Source organism: Drosophila arizonae, chromosome 3, assembly GCF_054131065.1.
Source record: "Drosophila arizonae isolate 15081-1271.41 chromosome 3, UAZ_ARI_1.0, whole genome shotgun sequence".
Classification (NCBI taxonomy): Eukaryota; Metazoa; Arthropoda; class Insecta; order Diptera; family Drosophilidae; genus Drosophila; species Drosophila arizonae.
In genome coordinates this window covers 29,245,386-29,263,361 of record NC_142923.1, presented here as the reverse complement: position 1 = coordinate 29,263,361, position 17,976 = coordinate 29,245,386, and the positions used below count along the sequence as shown (strand labels likewise).

Genomic DNA, 17,976 nt, shown 5'->3' with positions numbered 1-17,976 from the left:
CCACACACATATTTAAATATGTATATGTATATATATATATATATGCTTTTATGATGTCTATACTGTCGCTTATCGGGGAGCTACAACAACAACAACAGTAACAAGAGAGGACAACAGTGAGCTATGTTTGGTAATATCTTCGAAGCGGGCTGATTTTAATGAAGATAGCTTAAGCTGAATGACAGCTAGGGCAGGTCTCTAAGCATATGTGTGTGTGTGTGTGTGTGTGTGTGTGTGTGTGTGTGTGTGTGTGTGTCTGCTAGGCAGCAGGTGAAACGCCGCTGGCTCAACTAAACACTGGACACTGATAGATGACACTGACAAGGAGCAGTCGGCGTAAGCAGCTGAAGCTGATTTTGGCATTGATGAAAGAGAGACGGACCAAATTGGAGCTCTAATGGCAAACAGCTGCACACAGCTGCAATCTATTGACGGCAATCACACTGAATCAAAATAAGATAATTTTAAGGGAACTAAATGTTAGATAATTGAAACAGAAGTTTCCAGATGTCACTCTAATTGAATATAAATGCTGCACATAATAAAAGTATATAACAGTGAGAGAAATTAACTGTAACTAGAAACTGCTATATCGAAACGGAATATTGAAATAATACGAAAAGTATTGTAGACTATTTATTACTTATTATTCAAATACTTTTTACTCCGCCTCGACCTCAGAAACTAGAGGGACAGAGAGACTTTTTTGGTAGGCTCATATATATCACGCACATATCGAGCTTGTTTTCAAAAATCGATAACCACTTCTGTTTTTTGTCATCGATTAAAAATCTTATCGGCTATAGATTAATATCTTCCACATGTTTATAGCAAGAGTATCCAACTTTCAAACATACATAGATTTGTGTAAAATCATTTCTTAGCATCATATCATAGAAGTGCAACTACATTTGCCAAAGGCAAACTTGAATTTAAAATGCTGTAGAAATATTCACGAAATTTGAAGCTGCAATTTGAATCGATATGCCACCAGTAACCTCTTTTTCTGGCAGACAAAAAAAAAAAAAAAAAAAAAAAAGAGCAAGGAAAATGCTCTGAGGCTTTTCGATGGAATTGTGATTGCGGGAAAATGCGTTAAAGGGAGGAAATATTAATGGGAATATTCGTGGAAGCCCTTGAAACTATGCTGAATGGATGCATCACACTGAAATCGAAATTTAAAAAATATAATAAAAATAAAAATAAAAATGTGAATTTATTGAGCTCTGACAATTTATTGCATTTTTAATTTGCGAATGATAAATATGTATATACAATAAATCAAGTAATTGGCGGAAGAGAAAACACTTTGAAAGGTACGTGAAAAATCACAGGAATTGCAGCTTGATATACTCGTATTCCTTTCTGATTTCATATAAATGTTAATTGATATTATTTAAAAGAACATGTTTTCACAAAAATTTGACATAAAAATCTTGGATATTGAATAATAAATCAATTTCGCATTGGCTCGTGTTGATGTCAGTCGACCTGACCATATATTGAAGACTTGAAATTTGGATAATATTATCATATATAATTCTAGGGTATAGAAACTTTTTTTTAACGTTCTCTATTGATTGCACAAATATATAATATCACCTAAAGCCATGGCAAATCGAAAAATGGATCGCTGGATCTGGCCGTGAATGAGTAATTTGCAGTACGCAACACCCGATTGCAAGGGTTTTACTTGTGTATGCACTTTAAATAAAGCACGAGCTAAAGTAAATATAACATAAATAAAATTCAATGATCATTTTAAATGTGATTTCCATTAAATTCCACAAAAGTTTCGTCAGTTGTGTAAAAGTTCCACAATAGTTTAGGATAAATCCAATTAGACGACAGCAGCAGCAATTTCTCTCTCTCTCTCTCTTTTTAAAACTAGGGGCCGGACCAAATGATTGATGGGAAATCAGAGTGTGTGTGTGTGTGTGTGTACATAACTTGCCAATCAGAGAAACAAACACACACGCAACAAACACATAACAAAAGTTTTCCTTGCCAATGTTTTTTTTTTTTTTTTTTTTTTGACTAAATTGAATGATAAGGCGGCACTTGACGAGTGGGTGTGGTCGGCATAGAAAGTTTCTCACACTGATTGATAGCAGGGCAAAAGTTAATTTCATGTGGAACAGTCTAAAGCCCCACACAGCGGTTTGATGCTCTTCCTGCTGCCTGCTCCCCCGCGGGAGCAGAAGCCACAGAAATGCAATTCAAGTGCAGCGAACATTGAAAATCTGGACACAATGCAAATTGCAATTTAAAGTTGCTCATAATTAAAATTTAATTACCGCAGCGCCAGCCAGAAATGTGAAAGAATGAATAAAGATGAATTTATCTATCAATAAATTGCTATAAATTATTATTAAATTATTCAGTAATTCATAAAATATTACGCATACGACGCGTGAACAGCAGCAGCAAGTGGCAAATAGTTGTTGTTATTCATTCGCTTGGCACTCGGCCAGCTGGCTCGTTAGAGTCAGTTACCACTGTGCCAACAACTGTCAGACACAACAGTTATGAGACAAATAACTGACATGTGAAACGCAGTGGAACATCAAATGCAACTACTTTCGACCTTAAATTGAATAAGCTTTGAGCAAGCATAAAATCCAAATTAAATTCAAAGCTTGAATTCAATTTAATATTTCTGAACTGAATTTAATTGTATTAACGAGTTGTTAAGAATTTAATTACGCTATTTAATGTGCATTTCAAATATGGAATAACTCTTTTCCAAATCACGTTTATTAAGCTTAAAACATTGTTCTTCTATAAAATAAAAATTTAAACAAAATTGATATATTTAAAATTTTTCTTTTTTGTATTTTTATTATTTTCAATTATTCAAAAAAATATATATAAATAAATGTTTATTTCAACTGAACTATATATACGAAGTAATAGAGTATTTTTCCTGTCATTTTTTTATAAATAAATTTTTCTTCATAAAAAAAAAAAAAATAAATAATTAAATAATTGATTTGAAAAAATGAATTTATATATAAGGCAAATGCGTATATTTTTACTGACTTCTTATTTAATCATTTTTATTTCTTTATTTCTTATTTAAGCTTTGTAAAAAAGTGAGTAACTAGCTCAGAAAATAGTTTATTAGCAACTAGTTCAATTAAATAAACAATTATAAATAAATAGTAACCAACAAAATAAATAAATAAATAAATAAAAAAAAAAAGGTCATTCGCAACTGAGTTTAAACGATAATAATATAAATATAAATAAGTATTTTATTTTTTATATCTCATAAATATGTGAAAACGTGACATGGATTAGTTAACATAAATTTAAAATTGTTTATATGAATATACATATATAGAGTATATATACATAAATATTCATATAGATTGCACGTCACCAAGGATATGTAATTAATGCACTCTCGCAAGTAAACGAAATTTATTTATTCTTTCCAAACAAAAACCACAAATCGTTGAAACCACAACCGAAATCACTTTTTTATGGCAATCGACAAAAGCTCTAAAGGGAATTTTATTTGCAGCAATGTGAAAACAAATAATAAATAATAGAGAAGTTTGAAAGGGACATAAAAATTAGTTACTTTGGCTTTATGCAATATTTGTAGACTTATTTGAACGGAAATAGAAACCAACAAACTTTCATTATTGAACAGAAGCCGCATTTTCCTTTTTCTTTTAATTGTGATAATATCAAGTGAAAAAATTATACACGAGTTTTTAAATTTAAACAAAAACACTTGAAGTAAAATGTGCTCTAGTTATATTTTATCCATATTTTGCACATTTTTTAATTGCATTGCACAAATAACTGTAATGGAAAATAAATGATGTTTGAAATTCGCAGTTGCACTCGGATTGAATTAAACACACTTTAGTCAGTAATTAAATTAATGATTAAATTAAATGAGCGTTAAATAAGATAGTGAAATCTCGCCTAGTGCTTGTCCCCTTTCACATTTCAGTGGCAAATTCACACATAGCCCAGCACGACCAGGCGCAACAATTTTAAATTTTCAGAGAGCGAGAAAAATCATAGCATACTTTTAAGCTGTTGCACAAAGCTTAGAGTGGATGCGGATGAGGAAAGGGGTTTGGGGTTGGGGGAGAGTTTAAGTTTTACAGTAAATTGTAGTTTGTTACCTTTGAATTGTGTTAAGAATGCATTTTAATTGCTTTTGCTGCGAATTGTTTAAATTTAAACATTTATTTTTGGCTGTTGTTGTTGTGAACACACTTGAGTTGGAGTTTTGTTGCACGCATACACGCACTCACAGACACAGACACAGACACACACACGCAGGCAGGCGCATACACACACACGCACACACTGAAACGCGCGCGCGGGCGACGCCAAAAAGGCAATAGAGAAGTTTATTGTTGTTGCTGCTGTTGCTGTTTTTGTTGTTGTTGTGCGAGGGCAGCCGTCGAAGCGAAGCGCGACACTTGAGCTAGTTGTAAACGTTTCAAATATGTATATACATATATTCAAAAATATGTATATATTGTTGTTATTTTTAATAATTTCTAATTTAATTTTAATTAAAATTTAATTTGATATTGAAGTTAATTTGAATTTACTTTTAGCTTGCTTTTGCTTTTCTTAGTTTAGTTTTTGCACAAACTGTTGGGCGCAGTTGAGAGACGCTTGACGAACATCGAAGCAAACGCGGCCAGCTCTGCGAGTAGATTGCGTCCTGTCTGGTTGTACCCTAACGACTTAATGCGCTCAACGCAGCTTTTCGCACGACCATGGACCTGAGCAGAGCGCCAGGAATAGTCGAGCCTTCCAAGCATCCACGGCAAAGAGAGACAGATGCCGAGAGCGAGAGAGACATACATGAAGAAGGCGACCAAGAAAGAGAGAGAGAGCGCAACTCAACTGTTGTGTATGCTGTGGCTCAATGTTTGAGTGAAAGCTGCGCTCTCCACTGGAATGTTTACAGTTGAGCAGAGCAGCGACGCCGACAGCGACATGAGCATCGCGTGGGATGCTGCTCGCTGTTCGCTGCTTGCTGCTTGCTGCTGGTCAATGTCTCTATACCTGCAAAAATAATGGCGCTCGCTTCGGCAAACTTTTATTAATGAGCGACAAGTGTGCCCAGGCTGCTGCTGCTGCTGCTGCTGCCACTGTTACTGCAGCAGCGCGCTCAACATGTGCGCGCGTCCAAAAATGGCATAGTAAATTGCAAAAAAAAAAAAAATAATAATAATAATAATTGAGCTACGCGCTGCCAAGTCGCATCTCTCACACTCACTCTCTCTCCCTCGTCTCTCTCTTTCTTACTCTCTCAAATTCACGCCTGTTAATGAGTGCCTAACATTTTTCAGTTGACCAACAGCTGCTTCGATTGATAACGGTAGAGCCCAACTAGAGCCAAAGCTGCCTTTGAGCTACTGCACAGTGGCGCAAGCTACTACGAAAAATGTTGCGTTAATATCAGTTGATAACCTGCTTTCTCTTGTTGTTATTTATTTATTTGATTGAATTTTATTTATCGTAATTGTAATTATTGCTCATACTCATATTATATATGGTATTTTTAAAGCTGAACCATTTTAATAAACTAATCGAGTATTTTTAAGATCTATTTATATTTCTGTTGAGGGTAGTATATTTTTGAATATATAATTTTGTCTTATTAATAATTCCTATTAGTATAGAATATGTCAATACATTCCATTGTGTAATACATTCCATATGTAATTTCTAGATATTTAAGGATTGTTTTTTTTTGTATATATTTTTAAGTCATAACATAACCATCTAAAAATTAAGATCACATATGTTTTCTAAACAAATTTTGTTTATAATGGTAATGGTACTGTTATAAGTGTATATATACTTTATCTGAATGTGTGTAATGTTTGTTTTTTTAGAAGGCAGGCATTCTAAATAATGCAATAAACTAAAATAGTAACTTTAATTTCATATTTAATCCACACAGCTCTATTAGAAATTGCGCTTAACCCACTGTGCAATTATACGGAATCTAAATCTCCAAATATTTGCTTAATGCATGGCATATTTTAAAAGCATCCCATGGATTTTCTTTACATATCATTAACGGTATTCGATTCTCAAACGCTCTCAATCCACTGTGCAGATCGATTAAATAGTTGCAGTTGTCTTAGTGTCTGTTACGGATTTATTTGGAAGCTTAAGCATGAATAATGTAAACCAATAAAATTAAGTGCATTAAATCCAAATGCCTTTTGTTGTTGCTTAGCTGCGAAATGCGTCCTTGTTTGCAAAGCCCCGAAGCGAAATACTTAATGCAATCCGTAATATGAACATATTTTCTATATATATTCATAAGTATATATATGTACGTGTGTATATGTGATAGCCTCTCAGGTAATTGGTATTTTGGGTGTCTATGTAGGTCACATCACAGATAAATGCATTTGCGACTAATTCTAATTGCATTAATCAGGTTCAATTAATAAAATGTTGTGTCCGAGTGTTGGAGCCCTAGACTCTCTCCAATTGGACGAAGCGCTCGCGCTTATACTGATCCTCGTAGCTCTGCACAAAATTCAGGCGACCTTGATACTGCATATTCATGATGGTTTTCACCAGAGGCGGATGATCGTTGCCCAGCTCCAGCCACAGCTGGCCTCCAGGTCGCAAATGCCGGCAGGCCAGCTCGAAGACCAAACGAGCCACGCGCAGTCCATCCGAGCCGCCATCTAAAGCGTTTAGGTTCTCGTACCTGTGAAAGATGAGGACGAGATTAAATGTATATCAACACAATTCCTTAATGGAGTAAATTCCAAATAAATAAATAAGGGAATTAAAGCAGAGTAAAATAAAATAAGCAATAGTAACTAAAAAACTTAACTAGTGAAAACGAGAGTTGACAAAATAGTAAATAATAAATAATAATATTACGTAAATATTTCTATTAAAATATTACAAATTATTATAGAAATATATATTACTCAGTTATAATTCATGATTCACTTTTTTTTTTTTTTAATGTTAAGTCAGAGCTAAAAACTCCCTCATTATTACTCCATCTCTAAGTTCTCTAAGATGTACGTGTGTTTTCTACTTTCAAATTCAGTTAGATGCATAAGTCTTAGAATTATATCATCTTGTAATTTATCTATTCAAACTTCTTAAATTTTCCAACGGATAGCAAGATTTGTAGAAATAATAAAAGCCAATAAACCATAAATCTGAACATCAATCAATCCTTAAATTAGGCAGATAGTTCCAATTAAAATTATATCATAATTTCTATAAAAAGAAACATTTTTCAACGAATCGAATTTACAACAGCTTTCTGAGCTTTATCCCCTTTCAATCAATTTATCCTATAAATTTCTGTATCAACTAGATCAGGAATCCTATCCCAACTTACACAACAACCTCGGGATGCAGAAACTGAAACTCCTCGGTTTTCACATAGGGAGGATTGGAGATGATCAGATCGTATTGCTTGTCCTGCAGCTCAGTGGGCAAGTAGTTGTCCGTTTCCATGGTGTGATTGAAGATCTTGAAGCGCTGATGGAGCCCGAGCAGCTTGGCATTCTCCCAGGCCAGCTTTGTTGCGGCCTTGCTGCGCTCAATGGCCGTCGCGTCTACTTGAGGCAAAGCGTGCAGCATGGACAGGGACATGGCTCCAGAGCCGCAGCCGACTTCGAGCATATTCACATGCTCGACCTTGCGATAGTTCTCAATAACCAAGCGGACAAACTCCTCCGTTTCTGGGCGTGGTATGAAGACAGTGGGTGCCGTCTTCAGTGTTATGTCCATAAAATCCCATTCGCCGATAATGTGCTGCAGCGGCATGCGGGCGCAACGCGCTTCGAGGAAGCGCTCAAAGTCAGCTAGCTGCTCCGAGTTGAACTTCAGCTGGGCAAAGTCATCCGGCACGGTATTCTAGGTGCGCAAAAGGCTTACATTCAAAAGGTGTTTTTTTAGGTACACAGTGTATAGCTTACAAATTTTCGCCGCAGCACATGTGAGACAATGCATTTTAGATTAAAGTCAATGTCACTGACGCCCGCCTCCTTTAATTTGTCGCTCCATCCGTCGAGCGCCTCACGAACCTCAATCAAAGGGCCCACAGTTGGCGTTGTTGTTGTTGTCGCCGCTGTTACTTTTGCGCTGCTGCCGCTAAGTTTACTATTGCAGAACGAACGCCTTGCAATTTGCGTCGTTCTCCGCAGCGGCTGCGTTAGATATTTTAACATTATTTAATTTAGCTTTATTACCTAACGTATTGATTAAAAATTTTGTGCCGACTTTGCGGGACGAATTTTACAAAACAGCTGTTGGTCTATTAATCGCCAGCCGCCACAATATGAATCGATAGTATATAGAGATGAGTAAATATGATCAACTTTGAAAAATATCACAAATTAATATTTATTTCGTGATTCAAATATGTAAAATAAAAATTCTAAATTAATTAAAAGCTAACTAAAAGAGGAAAAAATCCAATTTATTACAGCAGTGCACAAAAAAGACTATACGACTAATTACATTTGAACTATACATAACAAAAATTAAAATTGATATACAGTACAAAAAAACATAATATATATACATACATTTATGTATAAATGAAAAAATTATTGCACATTTTCTTGTTTATTGCACTCAACTGTCTGGATCGTCTACTTTGGGCGCTAAATAATAGCGTATATAGCCATAATCTTCGATAGGGTATTCCACAAGTAACGGAACATCGGCTGCCATGCCGATCTTCACTTTTTCCGCCAGGGGCGTGGCACGTGTGAACGTGTTCAAATATCGACCGGCAAACGAGAGTGTTACGGGCTCATCTACCTGTAAGGTAACCTCTCCTTTGCTAGTCTCGCTTAGCTTTATGTTCGCAGATCCCATCTCACCGTTAGCAGAGAACTTGATGCCGTTCTTGGAGCAGGCGATGACCACCGACTCGCTAAACACGGCCAAGTCGCGGCAGATCCGGGCGAACTCTGCGGCTGGCATGTGGATAACGCAGCTGTACTCTGTTTCAGGTATGGCCAGGTGCTCCTGGTCCAGATTGAGCAGGCGCAGCTCGTAGTCGGCCGTGCGCTCCTTGCCCACCGACTCGAAACTGAGCTCGATTTTGTCCGCCTTGTCCGCAGCCTTGATGGTGACTGCATCATCTCCATTGGCGCACTTCAGCACCTTCGTCAGAGATTTGAGATCCAGCCCAAGGGAAACGTTCCGACTGCATTTATACTTCTCAAAGTAATCACTGCGCAGGCACAGGCAAACCAGAGAGACGTGCGAATTGTCCATGGCTTGCAACTGAAAGATAATTCTGTAATTCTGTAATTGTTTACCTTTTCAAAGGCCGCGACTCACCTGTATTCCCATATCGCTGCAGTCCAATGTGCTCTGGTTCAGTATATCCCTGAGCGCATCTACAATCTTCTTTAATGTTAAAGTGCTGGAGAGCCGTGCCTCAAACATGTTTACAGCTTTTCGTGATGAAATTCAAAGTCCATATAATAGATACAAATAGGAAATGCTTCTTCATGTGGGCTATGAAATGCCCTGTAAAAATTATAGTTGTTCAATGAATGTTAGCGAAATTTGTATTTAAACAAATAAAAGCCACTTGTTTAAGTTTTTTTCCTTCAAGGAAAAAAATCAGTAAATTAGTAATTCATTCTATATATATTCTTTTAATTGTCTATTTATTTGTCAACAACTTCGAAAGGCGATTGTAAAAGTTATCGACTGCCGCCTCTTTCTATGTTTCAAGAATGTGAAGGATCTGATTGAATAAAACGGTTATATACTGAATGAAATGAGAACAATCTTTGCTACAAATGAAAATAAGTCTGTAATGATTATTATTATATCCCATATAAAATAAGAAATATGAAATAGACTTAGCGTTATTGCATGTATATCGACTCTATGTTTTGTATATCGACATCCACTTCCGTCTATGCTAGAAATGTTAACGTGATAGACGGAATATTTAAATAAATAATAATCACAAAAAAAAACTTAAGTAAAAGATATATCCATAAATTTAATTTTAAAATCATGCGTACAAATAAAATGTTTCGGTTTTGCAGTTTTGTTAGTTTTTCAACAATTCACCAGTCGATTTTCCTATCGACAGCCGCCACATTAGACAAGCGAAGTTTGCTGCAACAGCTGTTAAAAACAACACTCGCAAAAACATATTTTGCTGGCAATTTGCGAATTACAAAATTGATTATAATTATTTTAATATGTTAATAAAGTCATCAAATGTCCGCTAATGTAGTCTTATAATTAATAAAGTTGTGCAAATGTCTGTCACAGAATCGAATGATTGGTTGCTTTGGTGTCGCCTGTGCGCCAAGGAGGACCTCCAAGGAAATATAAATGTGTTTTTAAAGAGTGAACAAAGGCTGAGTGCAGCTAATGATGCCGTCAGCGACATGGCATTGGCCACGGCTATCGGCAAATACTTCTGGGTCAATGTGAGTGGCTGTTTGCTGAATCAGGTTCCATAAATATATATAAAATAAATATATTTGTAGATGACTCGTGGAGAGGAGCTGCCAGAAACGATCTGCAGAGAGTGCCTGTCGCTGGTCACCTCGTTGGTGAACTTCTCGGATCGCATCACGCGCGTGCAGAAGCTCTACTGTATATTGCAGAGCAGGCCAAAGGAAGCTGTCAATATACAGGAGCTGCGTCGACGATTTGGACTGCAGGAGGAGGCGGATCAGGAGTTGCGTACGGTAACTGAGGTGCACTACGTGGAGGAGAAGCCCAAGCTAAATGAGCTAGATGAAGTGGCGCTGGAGTTGGAAAACCCGCTCACGCCAAGCGGACAGAAAGTGGACAGCAAGATTGATGAGGTAGAAGTTCCAGCGGCAGCAGAAGCAGTAGAAGATGATGAGCATGAGGAGGAGGAGGAAGAAGAGGAGCATGGGGTAGAAGACGAAGGAGAAATAGAAGCAGACGCAGCTTCAATTGCTGATAATGAGGAGCAACCTGATGAACAGAAAAAGGAGGAGGATAATCTGTTGAATCTCTGCGCTGAGGCAGACAGCTTGAACTCATTGGACACCAACCCCTGCCCCATCCAGCCCAAAGAAGTCAAAGCGAGGAGAGGGAAATCCTTTTCATGCAGCGAATGCCCGCGCATTTATGCACTTCCCCAGACGCTGCTGCGGCACATGCGGCAGGATCATAGCCAAGCAGGGGCAGAAGCAGCTGGAGCGGAAGCGGAAGTGGCAGCGGCAGATCCGCCAGCCGATAAACTGTACTGCGAGCAGTGCCAGAAGAGCTTCCGTTCCCGTTACCAGCTGCAGAGGCACCAGCAACAGCACCTGCCCATGCCCCAGAGGAAGCGTTTTCCCTGCCCCATCTGCAGCAAGCAGTTCACAACGAACGCCTCAGCCCAATCGCATGCGCAGTACGCCCACCAGGAGGAGCAGCGCCCACGTCCGGTGATCTGTGAGCAGTGCGGAATCGCGGTGCACTCGCTGCACGCCCTGAAGGAGCATCTGCTCAGCCACACGGACTACGCGCCCTTCGAGTGCGACGTGTGCAAGAAGTGCTTCAAGAGCATGAGCCGGCTGAAGCACCACAAGGAGACGCACGATCCGCACAAGTACATCTGCCCGGAGTGCGGCATGCAGCTGAACTCCCGGCCCACGCTCAATCGCCATCGGCTGGTCCACTCGGACCAGATGCAGCACAAATGTGACTACTGCGGCAGGGAGTTCAAGCGCGCGAAGGCGCTCAAGAATCATCTCATCCTGCACTCGGGGCTGAAGCCCTACTCCTGCGACTTCTGCGAGCGGACGTTCGCCAACGGCTCCAACTATCGCACGCACAAGAAGAAGTCGCATCCCGAGGAGCTGGCTGCGCAGGAGGCGGCGGGCGGAGGCAAAACCTACAATCGAAACATACCCAAACTGGAGGCGCTTAAAGCTTTGTGAGTGCAGCTAAGGAATTGGCTAGGCTTCCACTCTATATATACTTTTCTCTTTAACTACAGCACCAAGAACAAGGACAATCTATCGCCGGTGGCCACCAAGCAGAGCGGGAACTTTGCCTTCGGCAAGAAGCCAAAGAAGGCAGCCGCAGCAGTCGGAGAAGCAGCCAATCTCGTAGCTGCTGTGGCAGCGAGCTCCGCCTGCACATCTGTCATACCCGCCATAGAGAGCATTTACAGCCACATCATGAAGCCCGAGCAGCAGCAGTTAATCCTGGCCAGCGATGGCAGTGCCAGCATTTTGCCAGTGGAACAGCCGGAATCCAGTCAGATCTTTTCGTATTAGAATACAGAATCAAGCCATAGACGTCAACTAGCGCAGGCTGCGAATCCCGCCCAGCGTTCTACTTCACGCGTAGACGTGGCAAATGCCAAGTAAATGCTTTCCAATTAGAATCCAACACTAAGTGCAATAGTGCAAATGTTATCCAAGAAGCTACCGCTATGAAGAAAACTGTTGAGATCATAGAATGAAACTCTAATTATTATCTTAAAAACAGCATACTTTAATCTTGACCAGCTAGCAACTAGAATTAAAATTCCAGAGTTTGGATTCCAGTTGGGTATTTAGCTATCGCAATTCCACCAACAGCACCAACTCTCCAACTAGAATATATGCACTGGTATTTCCAATTGGGCGCGCTTATTTGAATCTAGCTAACTCTCTGCGCATGTCCACTTCAAAAGGCGGGCGCACAGCCACCCCATCTGTGCATGTGTGTGAGTGCGCGTGTATGAGAAGATTTTACATATATATTTTAGGGGCATAGCCATTTGGGCAATATCCTTTATAAAGGAATTTAGTTCAGTTGACAGCGTGCGCTTCCTCGTGACTGCAACGGCTGAGAGTTTGTTTAAAATTTGTAATAGACTAAAAGCAACGCGAGAATACAAGTGTAATTAAAGCAAATTAAATGCTGCACTTAATCGCATGACAGAGTTCATTAAAATGCGTTAACTAACGCACTTAAAATACAATAAAAAAATAAAATTAAAAACGGTTTTTGTGCAGTGAGCGGAAAATAAAAAAAAAATCGATTTCTCGCCAATGAAAACAAAGTGGCTTAAAAAGCTTTAACTTAAAGACAGGCAATTTCAAAATTCAACAAACAGAACGTAAATAAAATAGAATTGCCTACAATTCATAAATGAAGTTATTAAAATACATTTAATTCAATATTTACATACATGAAATCAAAATCAAATCTAATGCATAGTCAAACGAAAAGCCGCACTGTCGACTAAGAAAGAAAGTAGCTGTTGGAGCAAACGAATTTAATGAAATTTTATCAACTGCATATAAACAAATAAAAAAGTAAATAATAGAACGACTAGATTTATTTAAACAATTTTTTTGGTAGCAGCTGCTTAATGCTGCAGCCCTGGTCTTCGAAGTTAACGTGACCATTTGAGTGCTTTAACAGTGCCATTTCGAGTTGAGTTACTGTTAAATCAACATAAGCGTAAAAACGAAAGAAAAAACAAAACGCGTCGCGCTGTACGCAAAGCGCAATTGTGTGAAAAGTGCGAAATATTTAACGCAAATTCCAGTGGGCAAGTTAGTATCCAATAACTGTAAGTGACAAACGTTAAAACAAACGTGCAGCGTTTGTCTAAACAGCGTTATATAGATCACTGCCTCAACCGTCGAAGTCGGCGTTTTTCACTTGTTTTTACGCACACACACACGCGCGTGTATGTGTTTGGGATAGTGAGTGTGCTTGTGTGTGCATGTGTTTCTGTTTCTGAAAAAAAAATCGATTCGCTCGTAATTTTCGACTCTAATTGTGAATTTAAACAATTATATTGCTATGCTCAGTCAACGCCGGCGTCAGCGTCAGCAGCGCAGCCTAACATGTGTTGCCTAACTGTTGTTGTTGTTGGCGTTGCTGCTGCCGCGGCTGCGGCTGTTGTTGCTGTTGTCGCCGAACGGGTCCAGCGACTGCGTAGGCGGGCCTGAACACTAGCCAGTTTATATGTTTTGGTAACAACAACAAAAACAATAATAATAATAACAACAACAACACCAACAACAATTCAACAGCGCGCGTCAGTCGGAAAGTTGAAGCAACAGCGCATTCTAATTGGACTCTGTCCTATGTTGCACTGTTAATCCCCCCACCCCACTCGCCCACAGACCGTTAACCACAATAACCAAAAACTGCAGCAGAAGCAGCAGCAACAAGCAAAGTTTTGTGACTTATCGGTACTTGCTCTATATATATATATATGTATATATGTATACGCGTGTTTGTGTGTGTGTGTGCGTGTGTTTTATGCACAGTTCCAAAAGTGAAATAACGGTATATTGTTTTCCTGTTTTGCAAAGTGCTCCAATTGGAAACTGATAAGATATACATTGACCATGCCCATTAAAAGGCGTTAATGCTGAAATTTCATAACATTAAACATACTTGGAAGTGGAGTTAATCTATGCCGGTAAGAAAAACAAATTAAAGATAAGATTAGCATTAAGATTTACCTGCAGCTGATTGAAGTAAATTCGAACTTTACAAGCATTTTAAACTATTTGAGATCGTTTAAATTATGTTTGAGCGTAACTGCAATTTGAGAGGAGTCACTGTTTGAGGGGCACTGACTTTTAAAGTTTTACAGCCACTCTTCCATTACAGGTCTCTTTAGATCATGTTGCATAATATAGTTTGCTGCATAATATAGTTTGAGAGTCACTGAGTTAATGTCTGATAGTGACTGCAGCTAGTTTGCTATTGCAGGGTATTACGCATTCGTTGTTCTCTCTCTCTTGTTGTTTATCTTCTGCTAGACGCGAACCGCATTATCCTTTTGGCTTGACCCAAATTGCGATGCCCTTCGGTACTACGTTTTTGTTTTTGTTGTTGTCTTCTTTTGTCCAAACTTTATTGCACGTACAGCAACAGCACCTACACGCCCCATACACCGCCCCTTTTTGTTATCATTTAATGTGCGGCTAGTTAATTGCCCCCACCCACCCCGCCAAGCTCGAGCGCTGCCCCTTCACCCAGCTGGGAAAAAACTCTAGCAAACTAAACTGTCGCCTTCAACTATTTTTTATCAGCTGGCAAAGTTTTTAAGAGCGTTTTGTTAGCGCCCTTTGTTTGTTTTCTTCGTTTTTATTTTTTAAATTAAAATTTTGCATGCCCTTTCTTTTAGCTGTCTCATTAGTTGGGCGGCTGTCAAAACTAAGAATTTCCTTATTGAAATTGCTTCGTTCCGAGCCTAAGCAGTAATCCTTGCTCCGCTCCTTGCTCCTCTGTGCTGCTTTCCGCCTCTAATCGAAACCGGAATCAATAAGCTCTGCGAGCATTTCTCCTGCTCATTTCCTCCCTTTGCGAAAAATTACTTTTCATTTGCTGTGTGAATGGTAAGGGGTGAGAGGTGTGGGTGAGGGTTGAGGGGAATAAGGGAACAATGGCGGAGTGCTCGGGGGGTTGCTCTGCACTTTAATTAGTTCGCATTTTTGGCAATTTTTGAAATTGAGTTTGATTTGGCTCTCACATATGGATGCATTTTGTTGTTCGTCCTGCCGGAAACAAGGAAACACGGATCAAGGGCTGCAATCGGGTTTTCTTGACTAGGGTCAGCTCCTGCATTCTTTGACTGTGGCACGGCGGGCGGGAGCGAGAGCGGGCGCGGGCGCGTCGTCCTCAATGTCTATTTTAACTCTTGTGGGGGAATGGGACCTATTTAATTTATAAATAAGTATGTCAAGGCAGTTGGGAAATTAAACTGAGCTATGATAAAGCGACGAGGGGTTTCGGCACGGCATCCCATTGATTATGAAAAGGAAATGAAAATCTATGAAAGCATGTTTATGCAATTTGATTTATATCGAGATAAATAGATTCACGCTGTCAAATGCTATTATCGGGACAGTTGGTAAAAGCATAAAGTGCATTTTGTTAGTTAATTATATAAGTATATTTAATATTACATTAGGAAACAATAAGACTCATGCTAAAACATTCTATAAGAAAGACTTTGTATATGAAATGCAGTATTTACTTTTTACTTACAAGCTTATATCTATTTATATTTCATATTTGTTACGAACGGGTAGATCTAAGAGAGTATACCTGGTATTTGATATCTAAATAACTAAAGGTTTGACGTTATCGAAGGCAATAATCGGGGCAAGAGTATTAAGGAACGAGTAGACTTGTTATTCAAAAGTTATTATTTGAAATATATTTTATTTAAAATAGAGAGCTTTTTTATATATAGTGGAAATAACTATTATTTAATATACATTGTAATTTACTAAGAGTTAACTCTCACGTTTCCTGTTATAATGTTGGATGAGCTGATATGAAAATTAAAAAATTGAAGCACATTGATTTCTTTAATTATTAAATAAATAATAAGATGGTTTTAAAAATATATTAGGAATTTAATAGCTATCAATGTTTATATTTTTTAAATATTGATGAAACACTTGTTTTCCAACTACTCTGTTATCATGGTATATAAGGAGTGAAACCAATGACGAGAGATACTTCTGAAATTAGAGTTTAGCAAGCACCGTTTGGTTTTTGAAATTTGTGGCCATATAAATTGTTGACGTATTGTTACATTATTATTACTAGTATTGCTGTTCTTGTTATTATTATTATCATAACCTGCTTACTTACTCAAAGTTAAGATTTCACAATGCAAATCTCGTGTTTATTCATAACCCAGCCATCTAATTCACGAATTGGGACTATCCAAGCTATCTATCTAATTTCAACATTGAACTTTATAGCACAATTTTCATGCCATCTATTTCTATTCGTCATCATTTAACTCATTATCATAACTCATCAATGCCATCAATTTCTTTAATCCCTCGAAATCGAAATCTTTCTTTTTTTCACCCTGAGTACAGAACTTAGACTGAAAAGAAGTTATAAATAGATTATCCTTAACATTTTTATCTTATACCTTTATCATGTACTTGGTTTAATTAATCTTAATTTAAACGCAGATTTAGCGCGATATTTTATTTTGCTTATTTAATTGGATCTATCTACTCTCATTTGTCACTGTTTGCCTTATCGATATCGAAAAGTCTTGTCCATCCATCATCGTAGACTTCTTTTCCATAGTGTGTAGTTTTTGTTCCATATTGTGTTTTCGGAAGGCCTTTGGCAAATCCCACGCGCTCTTAACTTGGTCAACAGAGTTGTCCATTTTGTTATCAAAGTCTTTCAATCGTTTGGCTTAGTTGGCCTTTTACCAGTGCCCACGCTTAAGCCCCTAAATAAGCCACCCGACATACGCATTCGCATTGGCATTCGCATACTTAAGGCACATCATATTGATAAGCCTTGGCCAACTTTTGGCAGGCTTAGACATTCTCTATCTCGCTTCCTCGCTCGCTGTCTCTTTCTTAGTTGTTTTGCTTTCAATTCTTGAAGTGCTGTCGAGCCGTTGTTGAAAACAAATGTTAATGCTTGCACTAAAACAGATTAGGGAAATCAAAGAAGCCATTCATTTATGAAATAGCTTTTAGTGTTTAACTACTAATACTGCAATTATTTGAATTCAAATATTTAATTGATATAAAAAAAAATAGATAGTAATATATTCTTCATTATTTGAATTATAATTTCCAATCGATATCATAATAATATATAATATAAAAATATAGAGGTCACAAAGTTTTTAAATATTTATAGAAAATTCATTGGGGACTATAGATAAATGTCGGGTGTTAAAAATACATAAAATAAGGCTTATACAGCATTTAAAGGAGAATTCTATTTTACTGTTCCATTCAATTTGATTTCTGTGTGAATTTTGTGCATTAAATATGTACATCATTACTAGTAATATATTATTACATAGTAATAATAAAATAATACTTTGAATTTTTCTTTTTTATTAAATTTACTAATTGAATATATTGAAAATCATTTCTAATACTTTTATTCACGTATAATTTCATAAAAAGTAAAAAAAAAAAAATAAAACAACAAAACAAGTATGGTGGAAAAAATGTCGCATTCGGC

At 37.8% G+C, this 17,976-nt stretch overlaps 5 protein-coding genes across 19 annotated transcripts in view; 2 read left to right on the top strand and 3 right to left on the bottom strand.

Moving 5' to 3' along the window:
* The window catches only part of nAChRalpha6 (nicotinic acetylcholine receptor alpha6), a 133,080-nt gene extending 128,345 nt beyond the window's left edge, over nucleotides 1–4,735 (bottom strand). For all 5 annotated transcript variants that reach the window (XM_089465727.1, XM_089465726.1, XM_089465725.1 and 2 more), the window contains exon 1: nucleotides 4,149–4,735. The gene's annotated coding sequence lies outside the window, so the exon portion shown is untranslated. The remainder of the gene's footprint in view (nucleotides 1–4,148) is intronic.
* A 1,396-nt stretch (nucleotides 4,736–6,131) lies between these two features.
* HemK1 (HemK methyltransferase 1) lies at nucleotides 6,132–8,322 on the bottom strand. Its single transcript, XM_018004946.2, has 3 exons — nucleotides 7,959–8,322; nucleotides 7,376–7,896; nucleotides 6,132–6,721 (listed from the first exon to the last, which is right to left on the bottom strand). Exons 1-3 carry the CDS (start codon nucleotides 8,208–8,210, stop codon nucleotides 6,481–6,483), a joined length of 1,014 nt encoding a protein of 337 aa, XP_017860435.1. The 5' UTR covers nucleotides 8,211–8,322; the 3' UTR covers nucleotides 6,132–6,480.
* A 106-nt stretch (nucleotides 8,323–8,428) lies between these two features.
* On the bottom strand, nucleotides 8,429–9,719 carry PCNA2 (Proliferating cell nuclear antigen 2). The gene is made up of 2 exons (XM_018001440.2): nucleotides 9,337–9,719; nucleotides 8,429–9,279 (listed from the first exon to the last, which is right to left on the bottom strand). Exons 1-2 carry the CDS (start codon nucleotides 9,442–9,444, stop codon nucleotides 8,620–8,622), a joined length of 768 nt encoding a protein of 255 aa, XP_017856929.1. The 5' UTR covers nucleotides 9,445–9,719; the 3' UTR covers nucleotides 8,429–8,619.
* Nucleotides 9,720–10,033: 314 nt separating this feature from the next.
* On the top strand, nucleotides 10,034–12,480 carry LOC108610967 (zinc finger protein weckle). Its single transcript, XM_018003368.2, has 3 exons — nucleotides 10,034–10,454; nucleotides 10,515–11,923; nucleotides 11,987–12,480. Exons 1-3 carry the CDS (start codon nucleotides 10,281–10,283, stop codon nucleotides 12,267–12,269), a joined length of 1,866 nt encoding a protein of 621 aa, XP_017858857.1. The 5' UTR covers nucleotides 10,034–10,280; the 3' UTR covers nucleotides 12,270–12,480.
* A 272-nt stretch (nucleotides 12,481–12,752) lies between these two features.
* Nucleotides 12,753–17,976, top strand: part of Lar (tyrosine-protein phosphatase Lar) — a 169,852-nt gene continuing 164,628 nt past the window's right edge. For 6 of the 11 annotated variants that reach the window (XM_089465718.1, XM_089465721.1, XM_018003363.2 and 3 more), the window contains exon 1: nucleotides 13,138–14,422. The gene's annotated coding sequence lies outside the window, so the exon portion shown is untranslated. Of the gene's footprint in view, nucleotides 12,880–13,137; nucleotides 14,423–17,976 lie in introns of those variants that run through there. The other 5 variants (XM_089465717.1, XM_089465716.1, XM_089465715.1 and 2 more) reach the window with 5 other exon arrangements.

Excerpts from the sequence above, each read along its gene's own strand:
- LOC108610967 (XM_018003368.2), top strand. The coding sequence starts at position 10,281 with ATGTCTGTCACAGAATCGAATGATTGGTTGCTTTGGTGTCGCCTGTGC. Across the intron at positions 10,455-10,514 it reads GCAAATACTTCTGGGTCAAT|ATGACTCGTGGAGAGGAGCT; the intron begins GTGAGTGGCTGT and ends ATATATTTGTAG. Across the intron at positions 11,924-11,986 it reads CTGGAGGCGCTTAAAGCTTT|CACCAAGAACAAGGACAATC; the intron begins GTGAGTGCAGCT and ends CTTTAACTACAG.
- HemK1 (XM_018004946.2), bottom strand. The coding sequence starts at position 8,210 with ATGTTAAAATATCTAACGCAGCCGCTGCGGAGAACGACGCAAATTGCA. Across the intron at positions 7,897-7,958 it reads ATGTGCTGCGGCGAAAATTT|AATACCGTGCCGGATGACTT; the intron begins GTAAGCTATACA and ends TTGCGCACCTAG. Across the intron at positions 6,722-7,375 it reads CTGCATCCCGAGGTTGTTGT|GTACGAGAACCTAAACGCTT; the intron begins GTAAGTTGGGAT and ends CATCTTTCACAG.
- PCNA2 (XM_018001440.2), bottom strand. The coding sequence starts at position 9,444 with ATGTTTGAGGCACGGCTCTCCAGCACTTTAACATTAAAGAAGATTGTA. Across the intron at positions 9,280-9,336 it reads GCAGCGATATGGGAATACAG|TTGCAAGCCATGGACAATTC; the intron begins GTGAGTCGCGGC and ends ATTATCTTTCAG.